General features: G+C 41.0%; 1 protein-coding gene and 1 long non-coding RNA gene across 2 annotated transcripts; one reads left to right on the top strand and one right to left on the bottom strand.

Annotated features, from left to right (window-relative positions):
* The first annotated feature begins 6 nt into the window (after positions 1-6).
* On the top strand, positions 7-15,043 carry LMO4 (LIM domain only 4). Its single transcript, XM_018072240.2, has 5 exons — positions 7-240; positions 2,482-2,720; positions 9,602-9,698; positions 10,050-10,205; positions 14,298-15,043. Exons 2-5 carry the CDS (start codon positions 2,485-2,487, stop codon positions 14,304-14,306), a joined length of 498 nt encoding a protein of 165 aa, XP_017927729.1. The 5' UTR covers positions 7-240; positions 2,482-2,484; the 3' UTR covers positions 14,307-15,043.
* A 342-nt stretch (positions 15,044-15,385) lies between these two features.
* On the bottom strand, positions 15,386-21,916 carry LOC115307455. The gene is made up of 3 exons (XR_003915783.1): positions 21,840-21,916; positions 18,795-18,941; positions 15,386-18,660 (listed from the first exon to the last, which is right to left on the bottom strand). It is a non-coding gene; the product is annotated as an uncharacterized LOC115307455 (long non-coding RNA).
* Positions 21,917-23,973: the final 2,057 nt, after the last annotated feature.

Raw genomic sequence — 23,973 nt, 5'->3', positions numbered from 1 at the left:
CCGAGCTCTGCAGCTCCCCTCCCGGGAAGCGGGAGCGGGAGGAAGGACCCGGGCAGACGCCTCTCATAGCAATATCTATATTTTTCCAGCCTGGGCTGCCCCTTGCCGGGCGGGGGGCTCCCTCCAGCGCTCCCGACAGCCGGCGAGAGGGCGAGCGCTGTGCTTATTTCTTTGCAAGGAGACCTCTTCAGGCACCCCGAGCGGCGCTCCCCGGCCTTTTGCAATATAGAGGGGAAGCAGGTAAGAAGTGCCGGTCGCTCCCCCGTGTTTCCCTGCGTTCGTGTGAGCGGTGCCCGCCGGGCGGAGGGGCGCGGAGCGGGGCGCCCCGGGCATTGTCGCGGCCCCGCGTACAAAGCCTGGCGACGGCCGCCGCTGTAGCGCCTTTCCTTACCCCCCTTCCCAGCTACCGCCGGGAAAGGGCTCTGCCTGCCTCGTCTGTGAATGGAAGGGACGGGGAGGTGGGGGGGGTTGGGCGCTGGGACACCCGCTTCCCCCGTAGTAAACACTGTTCTGAAACAGTGGCAGAAAAGATCAAAGTGAGCTCTCTATTTCTCTCCTCTCCAGTTCCCTTCCTGCCCCCCACACGGTCTTTTGTTTCAATCCAGGAGAAATTCGGTGAATCACCTAATTAAAACCAAGACATGAATTAAGCATCCATTTTTGTACTACAAATTGCCAGCTCTCCGCTTGTCCCTCCCTTGGTCTCCATTAAAAAAGCACCAGAGACGCTGTTAAAAGGGGGGGGTTATTTTGCCTCTAGGTTCCAGCTCTGCTTTCTATTTCACTGACTCCTATCCCAGGACCTAAATTGCTTGGCTGTGTAATTACTAGAGTAAGCCTATTTAAGTTAAAAGCTTTCCCCCCCCTCAACTCTAAATGAAACTTGATGAGGGCCCGTCCTTAGTTATCAAGGGAGTCACTTTCTGGTCAGTCCTCTTGATTCATCTTTTTAGATTTAATCAGCATTAAGGTATTGCTTGTCCTTAAGAGCTTTAGCTTAATGGGGTTACTGGATGGTTTTCTCAGTGTAACGTTTCCCATTTTATATTTATACATATTTGCCTTCGACAAAGACGGGCTAAGGTGGTGGCATGGAGCCTTTTTCTTTCTTTTAAGATATCCGAAGTGATTTAAAGCGTAGGGAAACGGTTTAAAGACTTGGAGCAGGAAATGCAGATTCATTTAGGCTGTAGCTGGAAACTGTAACAAAAGGCAATTCCTTGAACAAATGCATCAGAAATCAATTTACATAAAGGTATACGATGCGTTCGGATAAATGCAATGCTAATGGCTTTTAGAGTGGTTTTCTTTCCAAAGTCTCGGGGTTTTTGTTACAGCTTAATTGGTGCAGTTCTCCTGGTTTATTGTGCGGTCACTGGACATACCTCCAGGTACTCTTTCTGAGGAAATGTGTGTTTAAATCGGCCTCAGTTCTCCTCCTGCAGCCGAGTTGGGCCAGTGGCAGAAAAAGTTCATCCTCTCTGCTCTGGACGTATCAGTCTGAAGGTCCTTAGCAGATAGCCAGATGCCTCGGCATGAGCACATACGGCTTACAAAGGACAAAGACAAAACATGCTGCTTAATTGGCAGTAAATAACTTGATCTTTTTATAGTATAAGTGACTAGAGGAACACCGGGAGTTTATTGGACTCTGGATTGAAGGCAACAAATTAATCGGTTTAGAGTAAGCTTTATGAATTGATTCCTATATTATCTCTCGGTTGTCCTGCTTGCATAAAGCATTTATTAGAAAGTGAAAAATGCCCTTAGTAGCAGTTTCGGGGGCGGCCAGAGTAACCGCAGCCGGAGTGGTGCACTTCATTACTCTGCTGCTTTCCTAGGGTCGGTAATTTTTTTTTTTTTTTGAGTAACAAAGCTTTAGCATTTAAACTGCTGATCAAGGGCAGATTAGCGAGACAAAAGTTGAGTATGTTTGTGTAGGAAGTTAACAGGCGTCCTAAAGTTCAGTGATCTATTATTCTGGCCAGTCTCCTCAGTCAGCAGTGTTTTCTCTGGGTGTTTTTAGGTCTCCAAAATAAAACTACAAAAAAATAAAATCTCGAGGTCTACAGGGCCGGTCCCGAGCCCCTCGTTACCGCCCTGAGCCTGCGGAGGCTCTGCTAGACTGAAAAACCAGTTTCACAACTTTTTTCTTTCTCCCCCCACTCTTCACACACTTTTTTTTTTTTTTTCATAAGCAAAACAAACCCTGGGACTGTTCCTGACTTGTGAGCTGCAGCTGCACAAGCCCGGAGCGGGGGGGCGGCGGGGCGCGCTCGCTCTGCCCCCGATCCCGCGCAGCTGCGGGGCCCGCCCCTGCCCCGCATTCCCTGCCCCGCATCCCTGCCCCGCGCCCCGGCCCGGCGCTGCCCCGCAGGGCCCGGCAGCGGCTCCGCCCCGCCGCTCCGGCGGTCCCGTGCCGTGCCGTGCCGTGCCGTGCCGTGCCGGCACTGACCCGCCCCCGCCCCTCTCTCCGCACAGGCCATGGTGAACCCCGGCGGCAGCGCGCAGCCGCCCCCGGTCACGGCGGGCTCCCTCTCCTGGAAGAGGTGCGCCGGCTGCGGGGGGAAGATCGCCGACCGCTTCCTGCTCTACGCCATGGACAGCTACTGGCACAGCCGCTGCCTCAAGTGCTCCTGCTGCCAGGCCCAGCTGGGGGACATCGGCACCTCCTGCTACACCAAGAGCGGGATGATCCTCTGCAGAAACGACTACATCAGGTGAGGTGACTGCCGGGCTGTCGAGGACCACTTTCCCCCTTTCTCCCTGCCTTTTTCTCCATCTTTCCATTTTCCCCCCTTTATTTCTCGCCGTGGGTGTCCGCCGGGCAGAGGGGTGGGCTGGCTCAGGATCGCTCCTTCATTAGGAACGAGGAGACGTGCGGGTGCGGATGTTAGCGCCTAGCCCAGGGCGTAGTTGCGACTGCCAAGTGGAGGGAAGAGTTGGGGGGGGGCGAGGCGGAACGACGACTGTAACTTTAAAGTGGTTTGTCAGCACAAAACAAGTCCTAACTAAAAATAAACAGCAATCAGAGAGGCTAAATTAATCTGCTTTGTTGTAGTGTTGAAGGAGAAGTGTGCATATCTGAACGGTAAATGTTAAATTCGTAGAGCTTAAATAAGGCTGTGGCAGAGGTGCTAAATAATGAAATGCCTGCCTTTAGTATCTGATTAATTATGATATTTACATAAGCACCTTTAAACTCCTTTGAGTGGAAACAGAATGACTCATTCTCTGTTCTCCTTGTGAAAGAGCTGATTAACCGTCAGTTGGAGGGCCACGATTCTACTTATAGCAAAAACCGGTGGTATGATGTTTGTCTTCGCATTGTTACAGGGAAGCTTTGAACCGGCATTTCTCTTAACTTTCAGTATAGAAAATGCAGGAGATAGGAGAGGAGGTATATGCTTGTGCCCTTTATTTCTTATCTCTTCCTCTTTTGAAGCTGTTTGCTTTAAATGCCACAGATTTGGGTAGGGGGAACTAAGCCTTGCTAATCTCACATCTGTTGGGGTACAGTAAGATTATGCAGAGTATCCCTTCCAACAAGTTTCCAATATAATTAATAGAAAGAATTCATGAGGTCAGGTGCCCGTACGATCTTTTCAGGTGAACTCAAGCTACTTAAACTCATTAATTTAAAAGGAGGCATTTTGAAGGATTACACATTTAATTTGAGTAAATGGTTTGATAGACTGATGCACATGAATGCTTCAAGGAGGTGTTCTGTTTCAACATTCAGTAATTAAAAAAAACAACAGAAAAGCCCCATACCTTCCCAGCATCACAGAAATGCTTAGTTAAAAGAAATTGTGTTCTGTTTAAATGCTTCTGGCTTCTCATTTACAGTAAATGTCAAGAGTTAACCCAGGATTTCCCTTCTCCCTGATGGCCAAAAACTTACACTTTTTTTTCCTTTCTGAAAAAAAACCCTACCAAAACCAGCCATCAAATGTTGCAAGTTTGCTTATGTTGTAAAACTTGTTCAGCTGTTTGAGAAGATGTGGACTGTACTGAATGTCCATATGCACAGAGATCTCCTTAGTCTAAGAGGACAGAGTTAAGACTTGGTTACTCTAATAGTGCAGCCTCTGACCTGGTACATGGCCGTGGCTTTGGGAAGTTAGGTAGATAAAACGTCCCTTGGTATCTGAGGAATCGAAGCCTAAGCTTCATTAGTTTTGGGGGTATTTTTAGAGAGAAATGCTAAAGAATCAGCACATGATGGGGGGTTAATGGTGCTTTTTGGTCATCATCCTAAGCAACAAGCCTAAGCCTGGCAGAATTGTAATTAAATAGAGCAGAACAGTGTTAGGGAAGGAGTCTTGTTTGAAGTGGAAAAATTGACACTACTGTTAAGATGCACTGAATAGTACAGATTCATCACTCGACCAGCACCATCAAACAAACCCTCATGTCTGATTGCTACTAATTAAAAAGAGAAGATGCGTCCAGTGTATCCCAGAGGCAAGTTCAGGCAAGCTTATCGCAGTCCTCTGGTCTTGTGTTGCCAAAAATTAATACTCGTTCATTTTAATGTAGGCGATTATGAATAGGATGCTTTATCAGATGAGGGGTTTGAATTGATCTCCTTGTCCCATCGCCTGACTTCTCTTTAGATCTGTGTAATTTGACTTGCAAAAATAACTCTGACAGATGCTTGCTGAAACTTGAACTGGACACTGTACACTCAAGGTGGGGTAGGATGGTCTGGTCCTGCCAAGGCTGAGTTAACTTGGCGCTTTCCCGCTGGAAATGGACTTTGCAGGCTTCTTCCTGGGTCACGCTGGCATGAGCGAGGCCCTCAACCTTTTCTTGTTTGAAATGGCCGTGTTCAGGTGTGAAGGCACTGCCACCCATCTGACAGCGAGTCTCTCTGTTTCCTTCTGCCATCCTTTACCCTCTTAGTTTTCCGTAGGGCTTTTGCAGTGGCACATTCTTTTCCCCAGGCAAGAGCCACGGGCACAGTTCTCAACTGGAGATGTGGGGCATGCTAGACACAATTGACAAAATGAGAAAGAGGATTGATCGGCCCAGCAGGCGCCAGGTGAAAGGGACTTGACTCCTTCGGGCCAAGACCATGGGGCCATTTATTAATGAGCTTTTTAACCGTCTGAAGCTGTATGTGGGGTTTTTTGTTGTTGTTTAAACAACACAACACTCCCCTTTCCCTCCCTCTCTGCTCCTCCTTCCCCTTACACACACACACACACACACACACACACCCGCCAGCTCCCAAAACCCGAACACAAATTGGCCGTACAGCTACAGCAGCAGCTTTCATTGAAGGCCAAGGTTCCTGGGAAAAGAGAGGGAGGCGAAAACCCCGGTCCGTTCCCCTCCCTCCTCACGGCAAGCAGCGCGCTCAGGGAGGGGAGCGGAGCACAGCCCTCCCAACCTTAAGATGCCAGATAAAGCAGCAGCGTGGCAGCGAATCCGCACAATTAAAAGCTTTAATTAGTGTCTCCTCCATTTTCTCTTAGTTCTGATAGGTTTTATCTAATGAGATCTGGTCCCTGGCTTAGATCTGCTCGGAATGACGTGTCCGAAATGAATGAGAGCCGCGTCGCAAACAAAACATTTAATTAACAAAATTGGCCTCTAAGAGAGAGCAGGGAGTGGTGGGGAAGGGGGAGAGGGGGAGGCTGCCCGGGCGCCTCTTAAAGGGGCAGCGCCCGGCGCCCTCTCCCGGTGCCCGCTCGCGGCGCAGCGGCGGCGGGGGCGCAGCCGGGGCGGGGCGCCGGGCCGGGCCGAGCCGCACCGAGGGCCGCGCAGGGCAGGGGAGGGGGCCGACAGGCAGCCAGTTCATTTCCCTGGTAATCAGCGGCAAGCTGCTATATTCAGGGAATGCTGTCCCTTTAATTGAACAGGCTAGGTAATTAAATGGCACTTTTCCAATAGGACGTGCTAGGTAAATCTAATAGTTGGTTATTTAATATCACTTTGAAGTCTGCCCACTCAAGCACAATGACAGCACAGGAGCATGTGAACTATTAGCTAGGAAAAAAAAAAAAAAAACAGGATCTCAAAAATTAATTAAATCGCATGCAATTTAGGGGGAACGTTTATCTTGATTTGTCATAACAGAATTAATTCAAGGCCTCCAATTCACTTGGGGGCAGATCTGTTACTCTGAATTAACCAAGCGTAATTTGGCTGGTTTTTTTTTCCTCCTTTTTTTTTCTTCCCCTTCTCTAATGCAGCACTTGCCATTATGCACAGCCCCCCTTTTAAGTATCAATAGCTTCTGGTGCTTTTAAGGTGCTTGGTCTCTAGTTATTCTGAAGTACCTTTAATGGACTTGGCTTCAGGCGTAATTTCTGTGTTGCCTTTCTTTGTTACATTTAATATAGCTGGTGCAGAATTTAGATTAAATGTAGGGAATGTACAGAAACACCGATTGCTTCTGGATCAGTAGGTCTGGATGTGCATTTCTCTTTGCTGGGGCTTGGATATATGTTTATGGGCACAAATGTGCACCATGTCGTGCAAGAATCAGTGTGCTTAAATCTGTCTCCACGATTTTGGAAAGCACTGGAACCTTATTTTGCTAGTACAAGTTGCCAGAGATGCGTTTCTGCTGATGCTGAATTTTGAGCAGCAAGATGGGAAACTGGGCTGAAAAGGCTTCTCACTGCCTTCATTCCCACTCTTGCACAGAAAGTTCTGAAAAAAACCCACCCAAAAAATCCCCACCAACTAAAAAAATGAGGAGCATTTCTGTGTTTGGGGGTGTGGGGAATGCTGTGTTGGAAGCACACAGTAGTTAATTTAAGGTGGCTCAGTAAAATGCTGCCAAGTGTAGAAGAGCTGCCTTGTCCGTACAGGGAACCTCTTGATGTTTGTGATTGATTGCATTGCCCAAATGTTGAAATATTAATGACCTTCTTGGACTGAGGACCCAAAGAGGAAACTGAAACCAATTCTGTCATCACAATTAAAGAGTCCCCTGGCTTTAATTAGCCTGACCTGGGGTATCTCTACCCATTGCTGCAGTTAAAGAGAAAAGAGCCCATTAAAGTCCAGTCTGAGACCAATAGCTACTTAATTGAGCACCTAAAGCCTCAAGCCTTTTAAATCAAATACTGTCCTGGACAGTCCCCCTGGTTAGATAATTAGCTCTCCAGCCTCCCAGAAACCATGTGAAACAACTTTTTCAGTAAAGAATAGTTACTGTGGAAGACTTCCTTTACTGGTAAGGAGGAATAACAATTTTTTTAAAGATAAAACCTTTTTCCTGTTAATGGTATTACAGAATAAAACCATTCATAACAGTAGAGAAGGAAAAATAAGCTTAATTTTCCTGGTAAATAATACAAAGAAGTGAAAAGGTGTTCTGAGTTTGTAAGTAATTTTTAGGACTTTTAGCAGAATATTCAGCTGAAGTGGCTTCCCAAACCAGAATTGTTCTGGAAACATGCCTGGGGAAAACCTAGGATGTGTGGAAAGCCTCTGGATTAGTTTGACTCTGTTTATTAGAATTCACAGACATTCAACCACTTTTAGTTCAGAGAGAATAGTATAACAATGAATGCTTAATGAAGACAAGTAGTGCAATGAGATCAGCATTCCGAAAGCTGTGCTTGCAGTTGGGTGCTGCAGTTGTACAGGGGGGTTGTGAGAGACTGCTCACCAGGCTCAGATTCTCCTGGACAACTTACATTGTCTGTCCATCTTTGCTTTTCTTCCTGTCTCTAGCCGGCAGTGCCCTTGGTGCCACCCCCTTACCCTAGATTTTTGTGTCTTTGCTCTAGAAATGCAAGAGTGCCTTGCTGCCTCCTCTCGAAGCCCTTCCAGTGCCCCTTTTCTAGTGCCAACTTGGTTACGAGTAACAATGAAGGAAGAAAAATGCATATTGCAAAGCTTTGGAAGTAACCTTGATACATCATGTAACTACTCGGAACTGGTCCCGTTTTGGAAGATGCCCTAATAATGGACCTTTAGCTTCCAGACAGTTTAGTCCCTTTGGCGGGAGGTCCTGACAATATATTAGTTCAGCTTTCCCTTTGTAACCACTGTGATTCTGCAAGAACGTGTCAATGTGTCGTGGATCTCAGACTAATTAGTTTTGAAATGGAGTTTTGATTGAACTCTTCAAATCGATTCTGCTGCAAAATTTGTTTCTCAGCTTCCTATTAAAAGCCATCTTAAGGGGCAGTTTTACTACTCTCTCTGTCGTTCAGTCGATACATTTAATAACAACTTACAGGCTATTTTCAATAAAGTGGCGACAGCAAATTAGTAGTTTGAACATGACAAGCCTCCTCTGTAAGCTCAGATTCTGAAAATTCAAAGCAATTATTTTTATACAGAGGCACACTGCAATCATTCAGATTACGGGTATTCTGTTGTAATGTGTGTCCTAGGTTGACACAAACAGAATTTTATGACTTTATTTGGACAGGAAGGAGATGCAAATATTAATATTTATTATGACACCAATACACTAATTTGTAAATCCTATTACTGTGTTTTCCATCGTGCAGAAAAGTGGGTCTGTGACCCTGCCAGCTAGTTCAGTTTCCTTTTTTACTGTGAAATGAATTGTGGTAGTCTTTATAAATATTTGTGTCTATTAGAGACTTGCGCAAAAGCAAATAAAGGTTTTTCTAATTCTAGCTAACACAGCCTGTGAAAGTAGAACTCAATAATCATTATTGTATTATATTTTGAATCGATGCGTTGTGCCTTTAAATAGATTTGAAGAATTATGTATATATTTTTCTTCACCACTCTTCTGCCTATTCCCCCTTCCCCCCACTGCGTGTGCCCCCCCCAATGGCAGATGTTGTGGTCTCATTTGATTGCATAGGAAAACTGCAGTGATACAGCAAACACCCAGAGAGATATGATGACAAATGGGTCCAGATCCCGGTAAATTACTTTCTGCTCAAATCGAAATTTCATTCAGTTTGTTGCTAGCAGAGATGAAGTAATCTAAATTGTGGACTCAGGAGCAGATAGAGGGAAGTTGGAGCAAGCATTTCATTATCAAGAGAGAGAGAAGGTTAGGATGAAAGAGATGAGCAGAGGCAAATCTAAAGTGTTGACACCATGATTGAAAAGGTTAACCCATACACATTATATATCAACCTGGATAGCAGAGAGTTTCTAATGGAAACTCTGCACTGATGGAGGTTTACTGGAGTTTCAATACACTGAGCATGATGTCTTCTTAGATATACAATCAAATCCTCTTAACCCTTTTGATGACTCATATCTCAAGATATGATTAAAGTACAAAAGAGTTCTTCATATAATTTCAAGGACACAATGCATTTAAACTCCAGTCATGAATTGTATCTTTTTTTTTATGATGAACCCAGTAATCTGATAAAATGTGTGTAGTACAGAATTGTTTGTGTTTCTAGAGGTGTAAGTCAATATTTCTGATTAAATCCTCTGTAACCACATCCAAGGTAGGGTGAAGCTACCAGTAGTTACACAAAAATATACTTTTTCATATTATGACACGTAAGCAAGTTGGAAGATGGGGGTCAGAAGTCTAAAATAGTTGTGTAATAAACCATGGCAGTGATGTGCAAAAATGCTGAGAGTCTTCTGTGTATTAAATTATTCACTATCATCACCTCTGTTTCAGGTTATTTGGAAACAGTGGTGCTTGCAGTGCCTGTGGACAGTCCATTCCTGCTAGTGAGCTGGTCATGAGGGCACAGGGCAACGTCTATCATCTTAAGGTGAGGAGTTTTGCTGTATATTTTTTTAGTAGCTGATTAGTACTGCTGTGCTTCTTTACTGTAAAATCTGCATCTGCTTATGAATTAAATGCAAAACAATAACTAGAAATATGAGTATCTATTATAAAGCTTTCCTTAGCGTGTAGCTTTGTTCCCTCATAATCGGTAAAACTATACGTGAGTTATGTACTGCATAGTCCCAACAGGTAAGACTAATGCCATATTTGGAGAACTAGAAACCAAGCAGCTCCATATCTCAGCTGTACTTGCAGTCTCTGAAGTGTAATTTTCAAACCTGCAGCATACTTAATTTGTGCTGTAGTTTCACTTGCTGTCTCTTTCCTTTTTCAGTGTTTTACATGCTCTACCTGCCGGAATCGCCTGGTCCCCGGAGATCGGTTTCACTACATCAATGGCAGTTTATTTTGTGAACATGATAGACCTACAGCTCTCATCAATGGCCATTTGAATTCACTTCAGAGTAATCCACTACTGCCAGACCAGAAGGTGAATACTCCACAATTACTAATAAGCTTTCTTAGAGCTAAATGAAGATCAATTTCTTTTCATTCTAATAGTGGACATTCCCCACCCCTGCAAGGAGACCTTTAAGTAGCTGAACTTGCCTGAAGTTATTTAGGCACAGGGTGTGGGGAGAAAATAACTAACCTTTTAAATATGGCATATAGGGTGAGTCAATTTATTTTGGTTTGTGCACGTGCATCTGTACAGCTGTTGAACTCCTTATGTACAAAGCGAAATGGAGAGCATACATTAATACAAACTCCTAAGAAAGAGAAGTATTTTATTTTATAATCTTGAAATTAAGGGCTACAAGAGAGTAGGTTTCTGAGGGAGGAAAATTAGATCCTTTAATATGGAAATAAATATCTTGTAAAGAGAAGGTTCCTGGACTAAACCAATGTATTTTACCTAATTACTAAGATTTTAGTTGAGGAAGCATGCTGGGATACTCTTTCAGAAGTATTTTCTTGTCTGGTTTGTATGTCATAACTCAGATTTAAAAATCAAAATGCTATTTTCTTATCGCTCCATAACACTAATAGCTCAACTAGAGATTGTATATCTCTGTGGTTGATAGCTCTTGGTTTCTGGCTAAATGAGTAAATAATGACTGTACAAATCATATAGCGAAGAAGAAGAAAAAAATTTCTGATCAACAGTTGTCTTGTAACTCTGAAACTAGATAGTTTTAGATCTATTTTAATCTCCTTAATAAGTCCTAAAGCTATGCAAGTGAGTGCATTTTGATAACTGCTGTGCCTAATTTGTAACAATTACTGTCAACCTTGAGTTAAGAGACTGTTCATTCCACCCTGGTCCAGAAAAGAGTGGATGTATGACTCTTGCACATAATTTTATTCACATCATATTTCATACTGATTATGTATTGATGACATTGATTCATTTACTCTTTACAGCGCCACTTGCATGGATATTAAATCTTATTGACCACAGATGAATTTTAATTTCAGATTGGTGATAGATTTTTCCATCAGCTCTGATAGTATATTTGACTTTTTCATCATTAACCCAGGCAATCACACAGCACTGAGTTATTGCAATGAAACAAAAAGTGCACACTTCAGTTGGTAATTCTTTATAGATTTACAATAGGAACTTCATTAATGTCTGTAAGGATCACAAAAAATAACATTTATCTGCAAGTAGGAATTTGGAAGATTAAAAAAAATCTGAGACAAATGCAAGGCTGATGTATTCTTTAGTATACAGTATATTTTATATGCTTTTAGTCAGTGGAAAAATATGTCTGAGAAAACAGAAACTTCAAGTTACATGATTTTTTTTGTTATGTTGCTACATTTCAATATCCGTGTTTGCTTTTTTTTTCTGTGCATAAATTTACTGATTAATTTTAAGTATTCTTTCAAATCTTATACAGTGAATGTAATTACATCAAAATAAAACGTGGACCTTTTTTGTTTACTTAATTTGTCAATCGAGGTGATGAGAGAGTTGAGGACAAAAATGCTATATAGTTAGGCAGAACAAAGATAATTAAGACTGGAGGAGAATGTTCAGCCTCATCTCAAGGAAGTACAAATACAGTTAAAGATTCATAGATTTATACTGTTGTGAATTTTAATGAAACAAATCTGTAATATAGACTAGCTAGCAGTGATTCTGTTAAATGAATATTTATAGGTATCCCATTTCAAAATATAGGTAAAACCATTCATCTTTATACACTGCAGTAAAAGGTTCGCCATTCTGAGAGTGGTTTATCCGCTTGTCTTCTGCGAATGTAAAGTTTAATGTAACTTCAAATAGGTGTCTAAATTGTCATTTAGTTTTATCAGTTTCTTACTATGCCTTAGCAAAACATAAAAATGATTTAGTTGCAATAAAAGCAGTAGACATGATGAGCAACATAGAACATGGAAAAGAGAAGTGAAACTGGACTGGGCTTGCAGAGCTCTTGACTGTAGGCACCTGGTAGAAGCTAAATGCAGAGGAAATAGTGAGAACGGGTTTTTATTAGTTCCTGTCGCTGCCTGTTAACGGCGTTGCTGCAGTCACTGCTGAGGCAGATGAGCAGGTATTAGGGAGAAGACTGAGGGGAGAGATTATTGTTTGAGGGTTTTTTTCTTTATAATACAATTTCTCTAGAAATTGGTCGAAGTTCTCCTTCTGGTTTTCATAGGGAATTGCAGAGCACCCAAGCCCCAGAAAACTGAAATATAGCTAAGGAGACAATTCATGGATTTGTCAGGTTTCTAGAACTTTGGAAGCTACGGGGCAGGTGCCAAGAGAGTTGTGCTTTGTGTTTTGCTTTTTTAACAGTCTAAAGGTTATAACATCAGAGATGTTTTCCAGAAAGCTGCATGTTTTAGGGCCACTGATTAAAAATGTTCTTCCACTGTAACAGAATTGGCCGTAACAGATACTTTTTATTAAGCATTAAAGATCAATTCAGTCTCCGGGTTATTTTACCACCAGAGATTATAGACATAGCAGAATATCCACGGGTTTTTTATTTAACCAAAGAAATCTCCCAGCATTAAAACCTATTTTCATTGTGCACGTGAAGGTGACAGTTATGAAGTTACTGTTGTCTTAATACAATTTACAGGTGACTGGTGCAGGCAGAAAGGGTTCCGTGGCCTAACTTGGTTTAAAAACTTGCTCTTCTTTTTAAGGAGGCAAATGCCCTGATGTTGGCCATTCCCACCTTTTGCCTCCCTGAGGCAATTCACACGTTATAATATAACTTCCCATTACTTGCCGTGTAGTTTGGAAAAAACCCTGTTTTCTCTAAACTTGGTACTGCTTGCCTGCAGGGTGAAAACTCGGTTTGTGATGTCCTGTGTGCTGTTTCATTTGAAGGGGCTGTATTGTCAAGAATTCTCTATGCTTTTTTTGGTACTCATAGTATTCCTTTAGTATTTTGTGTTTGCAACAGTATTACCACCTACTAAAAGTGTAAATTTTCCACCAGTTGGCAGTGTTCATAACAAATGCTTGCCTTCAGCTTCTGTACTTTTAAATAAAGTATGAGTTATATTACGTCTCTTTGAGAAGATCTTAAAAATCTCCTAGTTTACATATCACTCAACAATTCCCTTGTAGTTACATAATTGGTGTTGTCTGTGTCCATAGTAGAAGATATTTGATGCTCATTTATTAAATATGCTTGCTGGCTGCTCCCTAATCTTTGTTCTGGACAGACAAATTACCTTTCTCACACTGAGCTTCAGCTCTGGGGAATTAAACCTCCAAGCCTCTACTACTTTAATTAGCTTGAAAGTGGGGGGTTGCAGTTACTAATAGACCTCGGGCTTTTAGTAACTTAGAGAAGGGCTGGAAAAAGAACTTCCTGGGAAGCGCAAAATGTCATTTAAAAGCCATAAAAATCTAATATATATTATTTCATTTTGGTAATTGCAAACAGATTGTATTTGAAGACTATGGATGATCATTTCTATTTTACCCATGAAAGTTTAGATTTTTATTGAGTTAGACACTTTTAATTATCACAATTCATTAACACCAGTGTGAAAGCACATGTTTGACTTCATATATTAAAATGTTTATGTAACATTAACTAACGCACCAGATGAGGAATTTAAATGGGGGGGAAATCTTGAAATATCTATATTTAGCTCTTGTGCAATGCAGCATATTAGCCGAAGTTGCCTTGGGAGGATATTGGCTGTACTTTGTATTTGCTTTACACACTATTTCTTCCAATTATAAGATCATATTACTTGCTTCTTCAAAGGCATTGCATAATGGTTCTTCCCTTTTAAAGGGGGCCCAGAAAAACCACCTTATTCACTGTACAATTTGTTACCAGAAAGTACACTTTCTTGTTGTAGACTCTTTTTTTCCCGTCTGCTTTTTTTTAGTAGTGAAACTGTGGAAAATGTTTGCTTTTTGCTATTTGAAGTTGAAACATTAGCAGTGTGAATGGATAGCGTAGAAAGCCTTAATCAAGTCACAGTTGGAAAGTAGTCTAATAAAAAAGAGATTAGTGAATAAGGAAAAGACAAAAGCAGTCATGTTGTAGTTTCCTATCTCAAATTTAGCTAAGATACCCATTTTTATTTCTTACAGGTCTGCTAAAAGGTCAGAGTAATGCAGAATGCGTGCCTTCATCTCAAATTTTGTTCATCACAGATGGATCCCATGTCTCCAAGTAGACAAGTCACCTTTGTAGCTAGCATCAATGCCAGCTCCATACCATTGCACCTTCTTTATTCTTGATTGCCCTTCCCACATTTATTGGTGTATTAAAATGACTGAATATGAACATTAAGGACTCCATGAACCTGGGCTAATGGGAGACTGTAGAGAAAATGAAAAAAGATCCACCGGAGGACATCTTTGGGGGGGGTGGGTGGGGAAGATGACTAATGAAGCTAATTAAAAGAAGCATTGAAATCTGCTTTCTACCCTCATTAACAATTAGCAGGGCACTGGCCAGTTTGTACCCTGTGTTTTACCTTAACAACATTCTATTTGCTCTTTGTATATTTAAGTGTTGTAAGGAAATGTGTTTCAATCAAACTGAACATGAGATAAAGATGTGGCTTTTGTGATATTCTATCACAAACACTTTTATTGTATCTCTGTAAAATACAATGTATGTATGCATGTAAGTGTTTTTGTCCTAATGTTGCTACTTCCCATGGCAAAAAAAAAAAGAAAAAAAGAAAAAAAAAGTCAGGCTCATAGCAGCTACTGTGTAGAAATTTTCACCTACTTCTAATTTGCTGAATGAAGAAAAATCTTTTATTTGTGATATTTTCAGAGACATTTGCTCTAGTATGGTGTATTTAAATAATAAAAAGTAAAACAAACAAAACTGAATTGAGTATGGGTTTTAGAAGCTTTGCCTTTTTTTGTTTTTAAATTACATTCAAAACATTATTCCACAACTCTGTCTTACATAGTTGTTACCTTAATTGTCAATTACCTTTAAAAGTAGCTTTTTGGTTTGGATTTTTTTTTCTTATGCCAGTAAAGAATACCTTAAACTACTTGACCGTGTTACCTTTGGCAAGGATACAGAGCACTATTTCAAATTTATTTGTCATGGAGATTCTTAATTCTGGTACAGCAAGTATATTGTAATTCACATTGCAGTGAATTCAGTACACACATGGGTACTGTGGTATCTTTCTATTCAGTTCTTTCCTTCAGAATCACTTGTGTTAAGGGTGTGCATTTGTCTCTGAGCATGCAAGCACGAGAGGGTATGTATATACCATAAGAGGTCAAAAAATAAAAACCAGAGAAAGGTTTGTACCTCATGCTGAGCACTAGAATTGAGTATTCATAAAAAGGAGTACAATAGCTATTCTGATCTGAACAACATAAAGTTGTGTTTGCTGTGGTAAGAGACTTAACTTTGCAACACTGATAGTCTTAAGGAAAGAAAAACATGTTTCCTGGGCTATTTCTGAGAACTGGCTGATCTCAAATATGATCTGTTCTCTGAAAGCAAACAAATAAAAACCACCTCCCCACAAAGCAACAAAGCCACCTCTAAGCTTAGAAAGGGACCAACTTCATTTTTTGTGTTTTTTCCCATCAGCTGCTTGGTGGTAGAGCTGTGCAGAATAATTTTGAGGAAAAAAAATCTGACACTTCGTGTTTTTAGCAAGAATCTTAACATGGATCTATGGCTGTACCTTGTATGCCTTCAGTCAGGAAACTGCAAGCACCAAGTGTGCCTCTCCTGCAATTAATAGCAAATCAATATTGACAACTACTCTACTTTTATAGGAAACTAATACAGTTGGAACACATCATTATGTTATCTTTTTTAATTCTGCTTTTGAGAAGATGTTCACTGCTCAGCATGCTTGGTTACAGAGTGAGCTTGACTTACTTTTGTTGTGATGCCAATACACAAAAAAGCTGATATATAGATTTGTCTGTCTAAACAACTGACAGCAGATATTTTTGTTTCAAATTCTACTTCATGACCTCTAGTATGTTGGTGGGCTGCTGAATTTCTTCTTTTAACACTTCAGTGCTTGAGGAAGAAGCACTGTTTCAGAGAAAAGAAAATGCAGTAATGTACAATATCAGACAGTACAGACAAAAGAGTACTTGCGTAACATAAAAAGCGCAACATAAATGATTGACTGACTTTTTTAATTAAATGCACCTAATGTGTATTTTAAATAAGTTTCTAAGCTTTTTGATCTGGCATTAAGGTCTTCAGCTAGTCCTGCAAATTGTGCTGCTTCAATATCTTTGAAAAGACAGTTGAAGTCATATGAATATAGAATTCAAGTTGACTGTAGACATCTTTTTCTATTCTTTCACTATAAGCACTCAAGGTACAGTGTTTAAATCTAACATGTACAGATTTTTGGTTGTCCAATATAACCTAGAAGTGCTAAGAAGATAGCTAATAACTTCTAGTAAGTAATGTAGTATTGCATTTAGTGATGTAGAGGTTGAAGTTCGTTAACAGCTTTAAATAAACTATTATATGACTCATTTGTAAAGCACAGCTACCTATTTAATAGCTTACTTTAAAAGCATTTCTTAAGTTGCAGACGTATAAGATTACAAATGTCACTCATGTTAGCATAATCCACATGCAAGTGATGAAGCCTTTGCTTTGATGTGCTAAATTGGAGGAGGACTAATGGAGCTATGAATATACAATAGAACATATTTAAGTAGTATTCTTGCTTTAGGTAAAACACTTTCTTGAAACCAGAGGCATTTCAGACAATAAAACAGGCTCTAATGGGGATAGTAGGTGTGGAGAGAAGGCTACTGGAAACACTTAGATTTGTCCTTATGTGAAAAATCACTTTTTTTTTAGGAGATCTGTAAAGAAAAACATGTACTTGTTCACCTTTTATCACGTGTATTTGCTGCACTGAGGCTGAAATACACCCTCTGCATTTAGTGCTGCTGAAAAGTCATACAAATAATCATTCAGTAAGAGCTTCTCTTGCTTTCAAAAATGAACGTTAAAAAAAGAATCAAAGGAAATACTACTAATCTGAAATCATCCTCCTGAACCTGGATAAAATGCTCTGTCTATACTGCATCTAAACGTCTCAATCATATAAATTGTCACTCTTATTAATGAAACAATTTTGTAAAAAGATTGCCCTCTAAATGGGTTTAATGTTTTTACCTATCCAGCTGTCTAGTTATGAGATTTACGCATCCTGGCAGGCAGTGGGACATTAAGCCTTTCCAAACCAAATTCTGTTTGCAACAAGATACTGTCTTTTCAGTCCTACATGATTTATCTTTAAATATTTTAACAGGTGATGCAGTATCTTATGAAATATAAAATGAGAATGTCTTACCAAAATGAAGCCTATGAAATTAAGTCACATCTTTAGAATATTAACCACACTGAGTTTGTCTCCCTTTTTTCCTGTTAGTTAACCCTGATAAAATTTGCATCATCTAATATTAGGGTAAATACTAAAAAAAAAAGCCAAACAACCAACTCAGATACTGGCATAGTATGCCTTGGCTATCAAGGGGGTGGAGTCACTGTCCCTTAATATATTTTAAGGAAAGACTGGATGTGGCACTCAGTGCCATGGTCTAGTTGACATGGTGGTGGTGTTAGGTCATAGGCTGGATTTGATGATCGCAGAGGTCTTTTCCAACCTGATTCTGTGATTTCAAAAGATCATTTAAATTTAAATTTTTTATCAAATTATTTGGCTGGTAGTTGTATGTCAAGGGTGAGGCTTTTTGCAAGGATCTACATTCTGAACAGCTCTATTAAAATAACAGATAAAATTGAGATTAGAACATTTTATGTATATAATTTTTTTTTAAGCATTATATTCATTCAGTGGGAAATTATGTGTTCCGGGTCTGATGGCTCTGCCAGAGCCTCCTGTGTGTGCATTACCAGATAACCCTCGTTGCTGCTTGTTACTGTTACTACCAGGTGGATGCCTATTGTCAGTCCAGCTAAGCCACAGACAAGCTTATTGCAATTAAATAGCAATTTGTTTCTATGAAACTGCAATTAAAGTATTACTGATCAGCCATTTTAGATTGGCAGTGCTTTGACTGCATGTTAAACAGCGAGGAGCTCTCGATTCATTGCTGCAGTGAGTGGCGAGTAACAGGGAAGTGTAACACGCTCACCTCTGTCCCTTGTCAAGCTGGAAGTGTGAGTCCTTTGTGAAGTGCTCTGATCTCATCACGAACATGCTGAGAGCAATGACAAGTCAGGGCTGATCTCTGTAAGTTGAACTTGCAACCTACAGGACCTGAAGTTATTACTGTTTCTGTTCCTGTATGAGCAGGGATGTGTACGCTTCCTACAGGGGATGTTTTCAACTTCAGATTGATTCTGTTGAGAATGGACGGCAAGTTGTGGGCCGCAAGCCAATAACGTACTGCAGGTCCTGACTTGTTAGAGCTGTGTAAACAGGACTACTATAGCTCCTTAATCACAACTAATAAAAGACTAGAAGAAAGCAATCAATTACCTTATAAGTTTGGTTTTGTTTTTTAATAAAAAGCAAAAGTTTATCTGACACGGCGATTATTTTCACACTTGTACAACAGATGAGACAGTTTAAAGCAATCCCATCAGCTTACCTGTGTGCACTAGGGTTTGCTGGTGACTGGTTTGCCTGTGACATTCCTGGGAAGCCACAGTGCTCCTGCCCCCAAGCCTTGCAGAGCCTACCAGCCACTTCCTGAAGTCCCTGGCCAAGCTTGTACCATTCATGGTTGACTTGAAATCTGAAATGTAAATTTTTGGTGCAAATTAAAAACTTGTTTGTAAGAACTCAAAGAGGAATTAACTTTGTAGTGGTAATTATATTTCTTAATTATCACCACATTTTAACGAAGTCTGAGATGTTAACTTTAGTTCCTGCATTTTTGTACAGTGGAGGCTGTAGACATCCTGGTTCCTCTGCCAGAGGGGATGACATCACACCTGTGGTATGCATGAGATAAGCATTGCTTCATTTAGACACAGGTTCTTGTCTCTAAGAGATGTTCCTTATGGGAGTGAAATGGCTTGGGTCCTAGTCCTGGAGTGTGACCCATGGAGTAAGTGATTGCTGCAGGGCAAACTGCTGTGTCAGGTGGCACATGGGTAACAAACGCCCGTGTGCCACCGGCTGAGCACCATACCATACTGCACCAATGATACATGCCAGCTGTGCAGGCTTTGGGCTCCTGGCAAATGGCAGGTAAAATGCCTGTGCTTCAACCTCAGTGAAAATGGCCCAGCTGACGGTCAGTAATTCATTCACCCAAGACAGAGTGGTCTCAATGTCTAAGCCCAAGACCTGAAAAAAGTCCTGCTTACTGGAGACAGATGCTACTGTGTTGGGGGATTTTTTTCCCCTCATCCTCTGTGGGTATTTTTGGCAAGTCAAGTTCTGTTGTTATGTTTCTTTTAACAGCAGTTCTAGCATTAAGTTCACAGAAATGTTTTGGGCATGCAGGAGGCTACACAGCTCAGGGGAGGCAATAGGCTGTAAGGTGGTAGCTGGGTGTGTAAGCCTTAGTCCTGCTTGGTGGCTCCCTTCTGGCTTTTTTTGCCCCACGCACCTCTATGTTGTCCATTGAAGGCCCCCACAGGAGGGCAATGCTTGAGAAAAACTATGCGGGGTTCATGCCCCTGAAGAACTGGTCCTGAAAAGAGCCTGGGCTTTCAAACAGCAGAGCATGTGCCCCCAGGAAGGCTGGAAATTTTAATAGGTGCTAACTTTCAACAAATTTAAACTTCTCTCATACTCACTGTTGTAATAGAGGCCTTGTAGACCATTGTGTCATTTTGTTCCCATGTGTAATATTGCTCATACATTTTTGTGATCATTTTATCCATTTAAATTGGTTCTCTGCTACATTATTCACCTCAGCTTACAAATGCTGAGCTTGAAAATAGAAATTTTTTTTAATGATCAAAATGTTTAAAAAATAAAGCATTTTGCTTTTTAGAATTGTTCTTATTCACTGCTACATATTTAACTTTAAAAAAACCAAACAAAACCAAAAAAACCTCAACAATTTTGTTGAAACAGTCACACAAACCATAGCATTAAGACCAAAAGGGGGCCTGAGACATTCCTGCCCCAAAAGAATTTTTTTTGAGAGAGTATAGTGGAGAGAAAATTGATATTTTGAAAAAAAGTTATTCTTTCTGGTTGGGTCCTGGACCCAGTGAAATGCCTGTGATGAGGGAGCTGTGCTGCTGAGCACAGGGAGATTGGCTGCATGAAAGGAGCCCCCATGGACAGAGCCTGCCCCGGTGCCTTTCTCAACAGCAGTGAGTGGTCCCCTCTGGTGCTCATCCTGTCCTTTGCTCTTAAGGGAGTAGTGCCTGCTGGGCACGCCAAAGCTCTCCCTTTGCAGCCAGGTTCCTCTGCAGCTAAACCAGAGGATGTTTCTTTCTCACATTGTTAGGATATGCTGTTAATTACATTTTGAAATATCCATATACTTTTCCTCTTAGGGGATCTTACAAGCAAACTTCTTGCTAACAACTTCTGTGGTTCGCCATAACCTCTCAGAATAATCATCGCTTCCATTGAACTTATGCCAGTTGTTTTGTTAAACTAAATTGAGAGAACGGGGCCTATATTAATTCTCGAAAGGCAAGAGATTGCCCTGTGATTTGGGGAAATCTTGATTGCTTACAATATGAATAAATGAACAAGGCAGATATTAACTTTACACCTGACTTCAATTTCTTTGAGCAGTGAAGAAATGTCCAGCAGGAGGGTAAAAATCCAGCTAAAACTCATAAGCCAGCCATTAATAGGCTAACTTTATTGTGCTGTAAAATCTTCAGCTGCTTATAGAAAACAAAAGGGCAACAAATGCGGTATTTGTCTTTTATTCTGAGAAAAAAACCTTAAGATCAAACAGTGCCTAAAATACTGAGCTGATATGCATCCCACTTACATATTTTTGGATATCCTCTGATATGCATTCCACTGATGTATTTGATAGGTAATTATATCAGCCATATCGAGATGCTGATACCAAATAGTGGAAGACTTCAGTGTTTTGCCATAAAGCTTATACCCCTTGTTACTGAACTCTCATCAGACGAGATCTGCAGCAATCGTTCAAAAGCTGTAGTTGGTATTTTTGTGCTTATGCCACATTTAAAAATTATTATTCTTGCTTCATCAGTTAGTCTTTTTAGCTGACTTGAAAAAAACCATATTGCAAATGAGCTACTATTCTTATTTGTTGTTTTAAGAAGGGTAAGCACTGAAGTATTCAAATGGAACAGATTATACCTTTAATTACATCCAAACAGGATGCTGAGCTGATTTTTCTATTTTCCGTTTAATTGCTATAGTTCAAAAAGATATTGCAAATTTGTAGATGAATTATTTAAGCATAGCCTTCTGGCCTCTGTGTTTACGGGAGAGACCAAGGGGGGGGGAGAAAACTGAATTTAAAAGAGAAAATTGCCACTTCCTTCTTTAAGAAAAAAGCTTGAATAAAACATCTTGGGGAAGTGTTTTAGCTGGATAGATGTTTTGTGCTTTTTGGGAGCATCTTGGGAGTCCATGGAATTTGTTTGTGTCCCACCATCCACACTGGGTCCCTCACTCCTGAGGGACTACCTGTCTCATGCCATGGGTAGCAAAGTGCCGTTTCTTCTCTAACCTGCTCATGGGTGACTATGCTGCTTAAAGGATGCGATCCCAACCAGCCACCCTTTGTATGGATGTGCTTGATCTCCATTCTCCTGCACACAAAATGACAATAATGAAAGCAAGCACAATTCATCACTTCTTAAACTAAATATATTACCATTTTGTTTGCATGTGTATGTGTATATATCATTCACCGTATATATTTAGGATATGTGCTATGACATTACAGCCAGTGATAAATCCTACTTGCTTACTATATGTGTTATTTGCTGCAACATTAAGCTCAGTAAGACTTTTATATGTAACTTGTACCAAAACTAAATATATTGTGGAATTGATGCACAGTTGTAAACAAGAGCATAACTTCCTGCTTCAACACAGTCGAAGGTGGCAGCTTGTGTGGCAATTCTTTTGTAAACAATTGCAGACTTTCCAAAGAATAAGCCAGTTAATTAAAGTTTTAATGATGTTTTTAGAAAATAGGATTCTTGGGGGGAAAAAACCCAACCTATAACACCAACAAAAAAAGTAGAGCTAAAGCTTGTACTGTATAAAGACATGCTGTTGGTGAAAAACTGGATTATGCTGGCCCAGATCTTTTGCTCCCCCCATCCTTTTTTTTTTCTTCTACTGAACTTGTCTGTGTAGAGTATTTTTTTATAGCTCTACTGTGAATTCAAAGAAAGATGACAGTGGCACAATCTATTTAATTTTTTGGTGGATTATCTTATTTCATTATTTTTAATAGTGCTAAGTATGTGCTACCCACTTACAGAGCTGATACAGTGCATAGCAAAGCTCAAGATGTCCTCTTAAATACACAAAGCTTATGCAAGGCCGTGACACAAGTAGGTTTTAAACGCTGGCAGCGCTGGCAGCTTTGAAGGGCTGATATGATACAGCCTTACCGACACATCACAGGTTATAGGGAGAGATTCAGGAATAAACTGAACTAACTGGAGTAAGAGTAGTACACAACTTTTATTGATGAAGTTCAGGGGAAAGAGGCACCGGGGGCAGCTGTATTAATCCCATAATAACTTGAAATATAATCAGTACATTGCTGCAGGGATGGCTAGGACGGGAGGGAGGTGGAGGTGTCAGGGTTTAAGTTCACAGGCTTTCCCAGTTCATTAAAAAGTGAATCAATCAGAGAAACAGGCTGGCTTTTCAAAGGGCTGGCAGTTGTGAACGGGCTTCGGACGTTGGGGGGCACACAGATGGTGTGCCCGGCCTCGTGCAGAGGCTGCTGGAGCTCAGCAGCCATCCGTTTGAGAAGGCGGCTGTGTTTTACCCTGCTCAAGCCAGTAAAATGTGTTATAATGTGCTAGGGGAGATTCTGGCTGGATTTTGAGAACTTAAAAGTCAGGCAGTGTTGGTGCTGTGGGCCATATAAAGGTGACGCTGATAGATGTTTATAAAGGGAAAAAAGTTTTGTTTTATAATTTCTAGAGTGGTGGTTTAACCAGCAGGCAAATGGGCAGAAGGAGTCTGCCTACAGGACCCCTCTTTGTAGGCAGCTGGTATAGTAATTAGCTCATTACTATTAATTTTGCCATCCCTGGACTGATCAGTGATGTATTTAAAAAAAAAAAAAGGGCAATTCATATATCTGGATTTGGCATTTCCTCCATCCTTTTGATGAAGCTGGTGTGTGTACACAAACCAGGGAACATCCTCGGAGAGTGAGCTTACTTACACCCACAGGCATTTGGAGGTTTAGGACAGAATGCCCTATATTTAAATAGGACTCATGACTTTTTAATTACTGCACAGTACAACAGGGCTCAGTGAGAACACATGGTTGTCCAAACTGGTGTGCTGTGATTGCTCACCAGTGGTATGAGAGTGTGTTTAATCACTGGTGTGTAGTTCACCTGAGAATCAGCACCCACCACAGGCACAGCTAGGAACACTGACAGACAGGCAGTATTTGCATACGATCCTCAGCCCTGTGTTGGGAAGATGGTATGAAAAGAGCTATGTCCTATGGTTGACTGATACAGGCTGAAAAACACCCATGGTAGAAGGCAGTGGTGTCAGTGTGACCTGATAGCTCCTTAGGGGGAAACATGTCCCTTTGTGGACATCTTTGCTGGAATGCAAGCCCAGATCTTCATCAGACTCCAACCAGCTCATCCCCT

This window comes from Manacus vitellinus, unplaced genomic scaffold (genome assembly GCF_001715985.3).
Source record: "Manacus vitellinus isolate BGI_N305 unplaced genomic scaffold, ASM171598v3 scaffold_21_pilon, whole genome shotgun sequence".
NCBI classification, from domain to species: Eukaryota; Metazoa; Chordata; class Aves; order Passeriformes; family Pipridae; genus Manacus; species Manacus vitellinus.
This window is presented reverse-complemented; position numbering and strand designations above follow the sequence as displayed.

What these genes read in the sequence shown, in the direction of transcription:
- LMO4 (XM_018072240.2), top strand. Translation starts at nt 2,485, where the DNA reads ATGGTGAACCCCGGCGGCAGCGCGCAGCCGCCCCCGGTCACGGCGGGC. An exon ending in TGCAGAAACGACTACATCAG is followed by an intron (nt 2,721 to 9,601) that starts GTGAGGTGACTG and finishes CCTCTGTTTCAG; the next exon opens with GTTATTTGGAAACAGTGGTG. An exon ending in GCAACGTCTATCATCTTAAG is followed by an intron (nt 9,699 to 10,049) that starts GTGAGGAGTTTT and finishes TTCCTTTTTCAG; the next exon opens with TGTTTTACATGCTCTACCTG.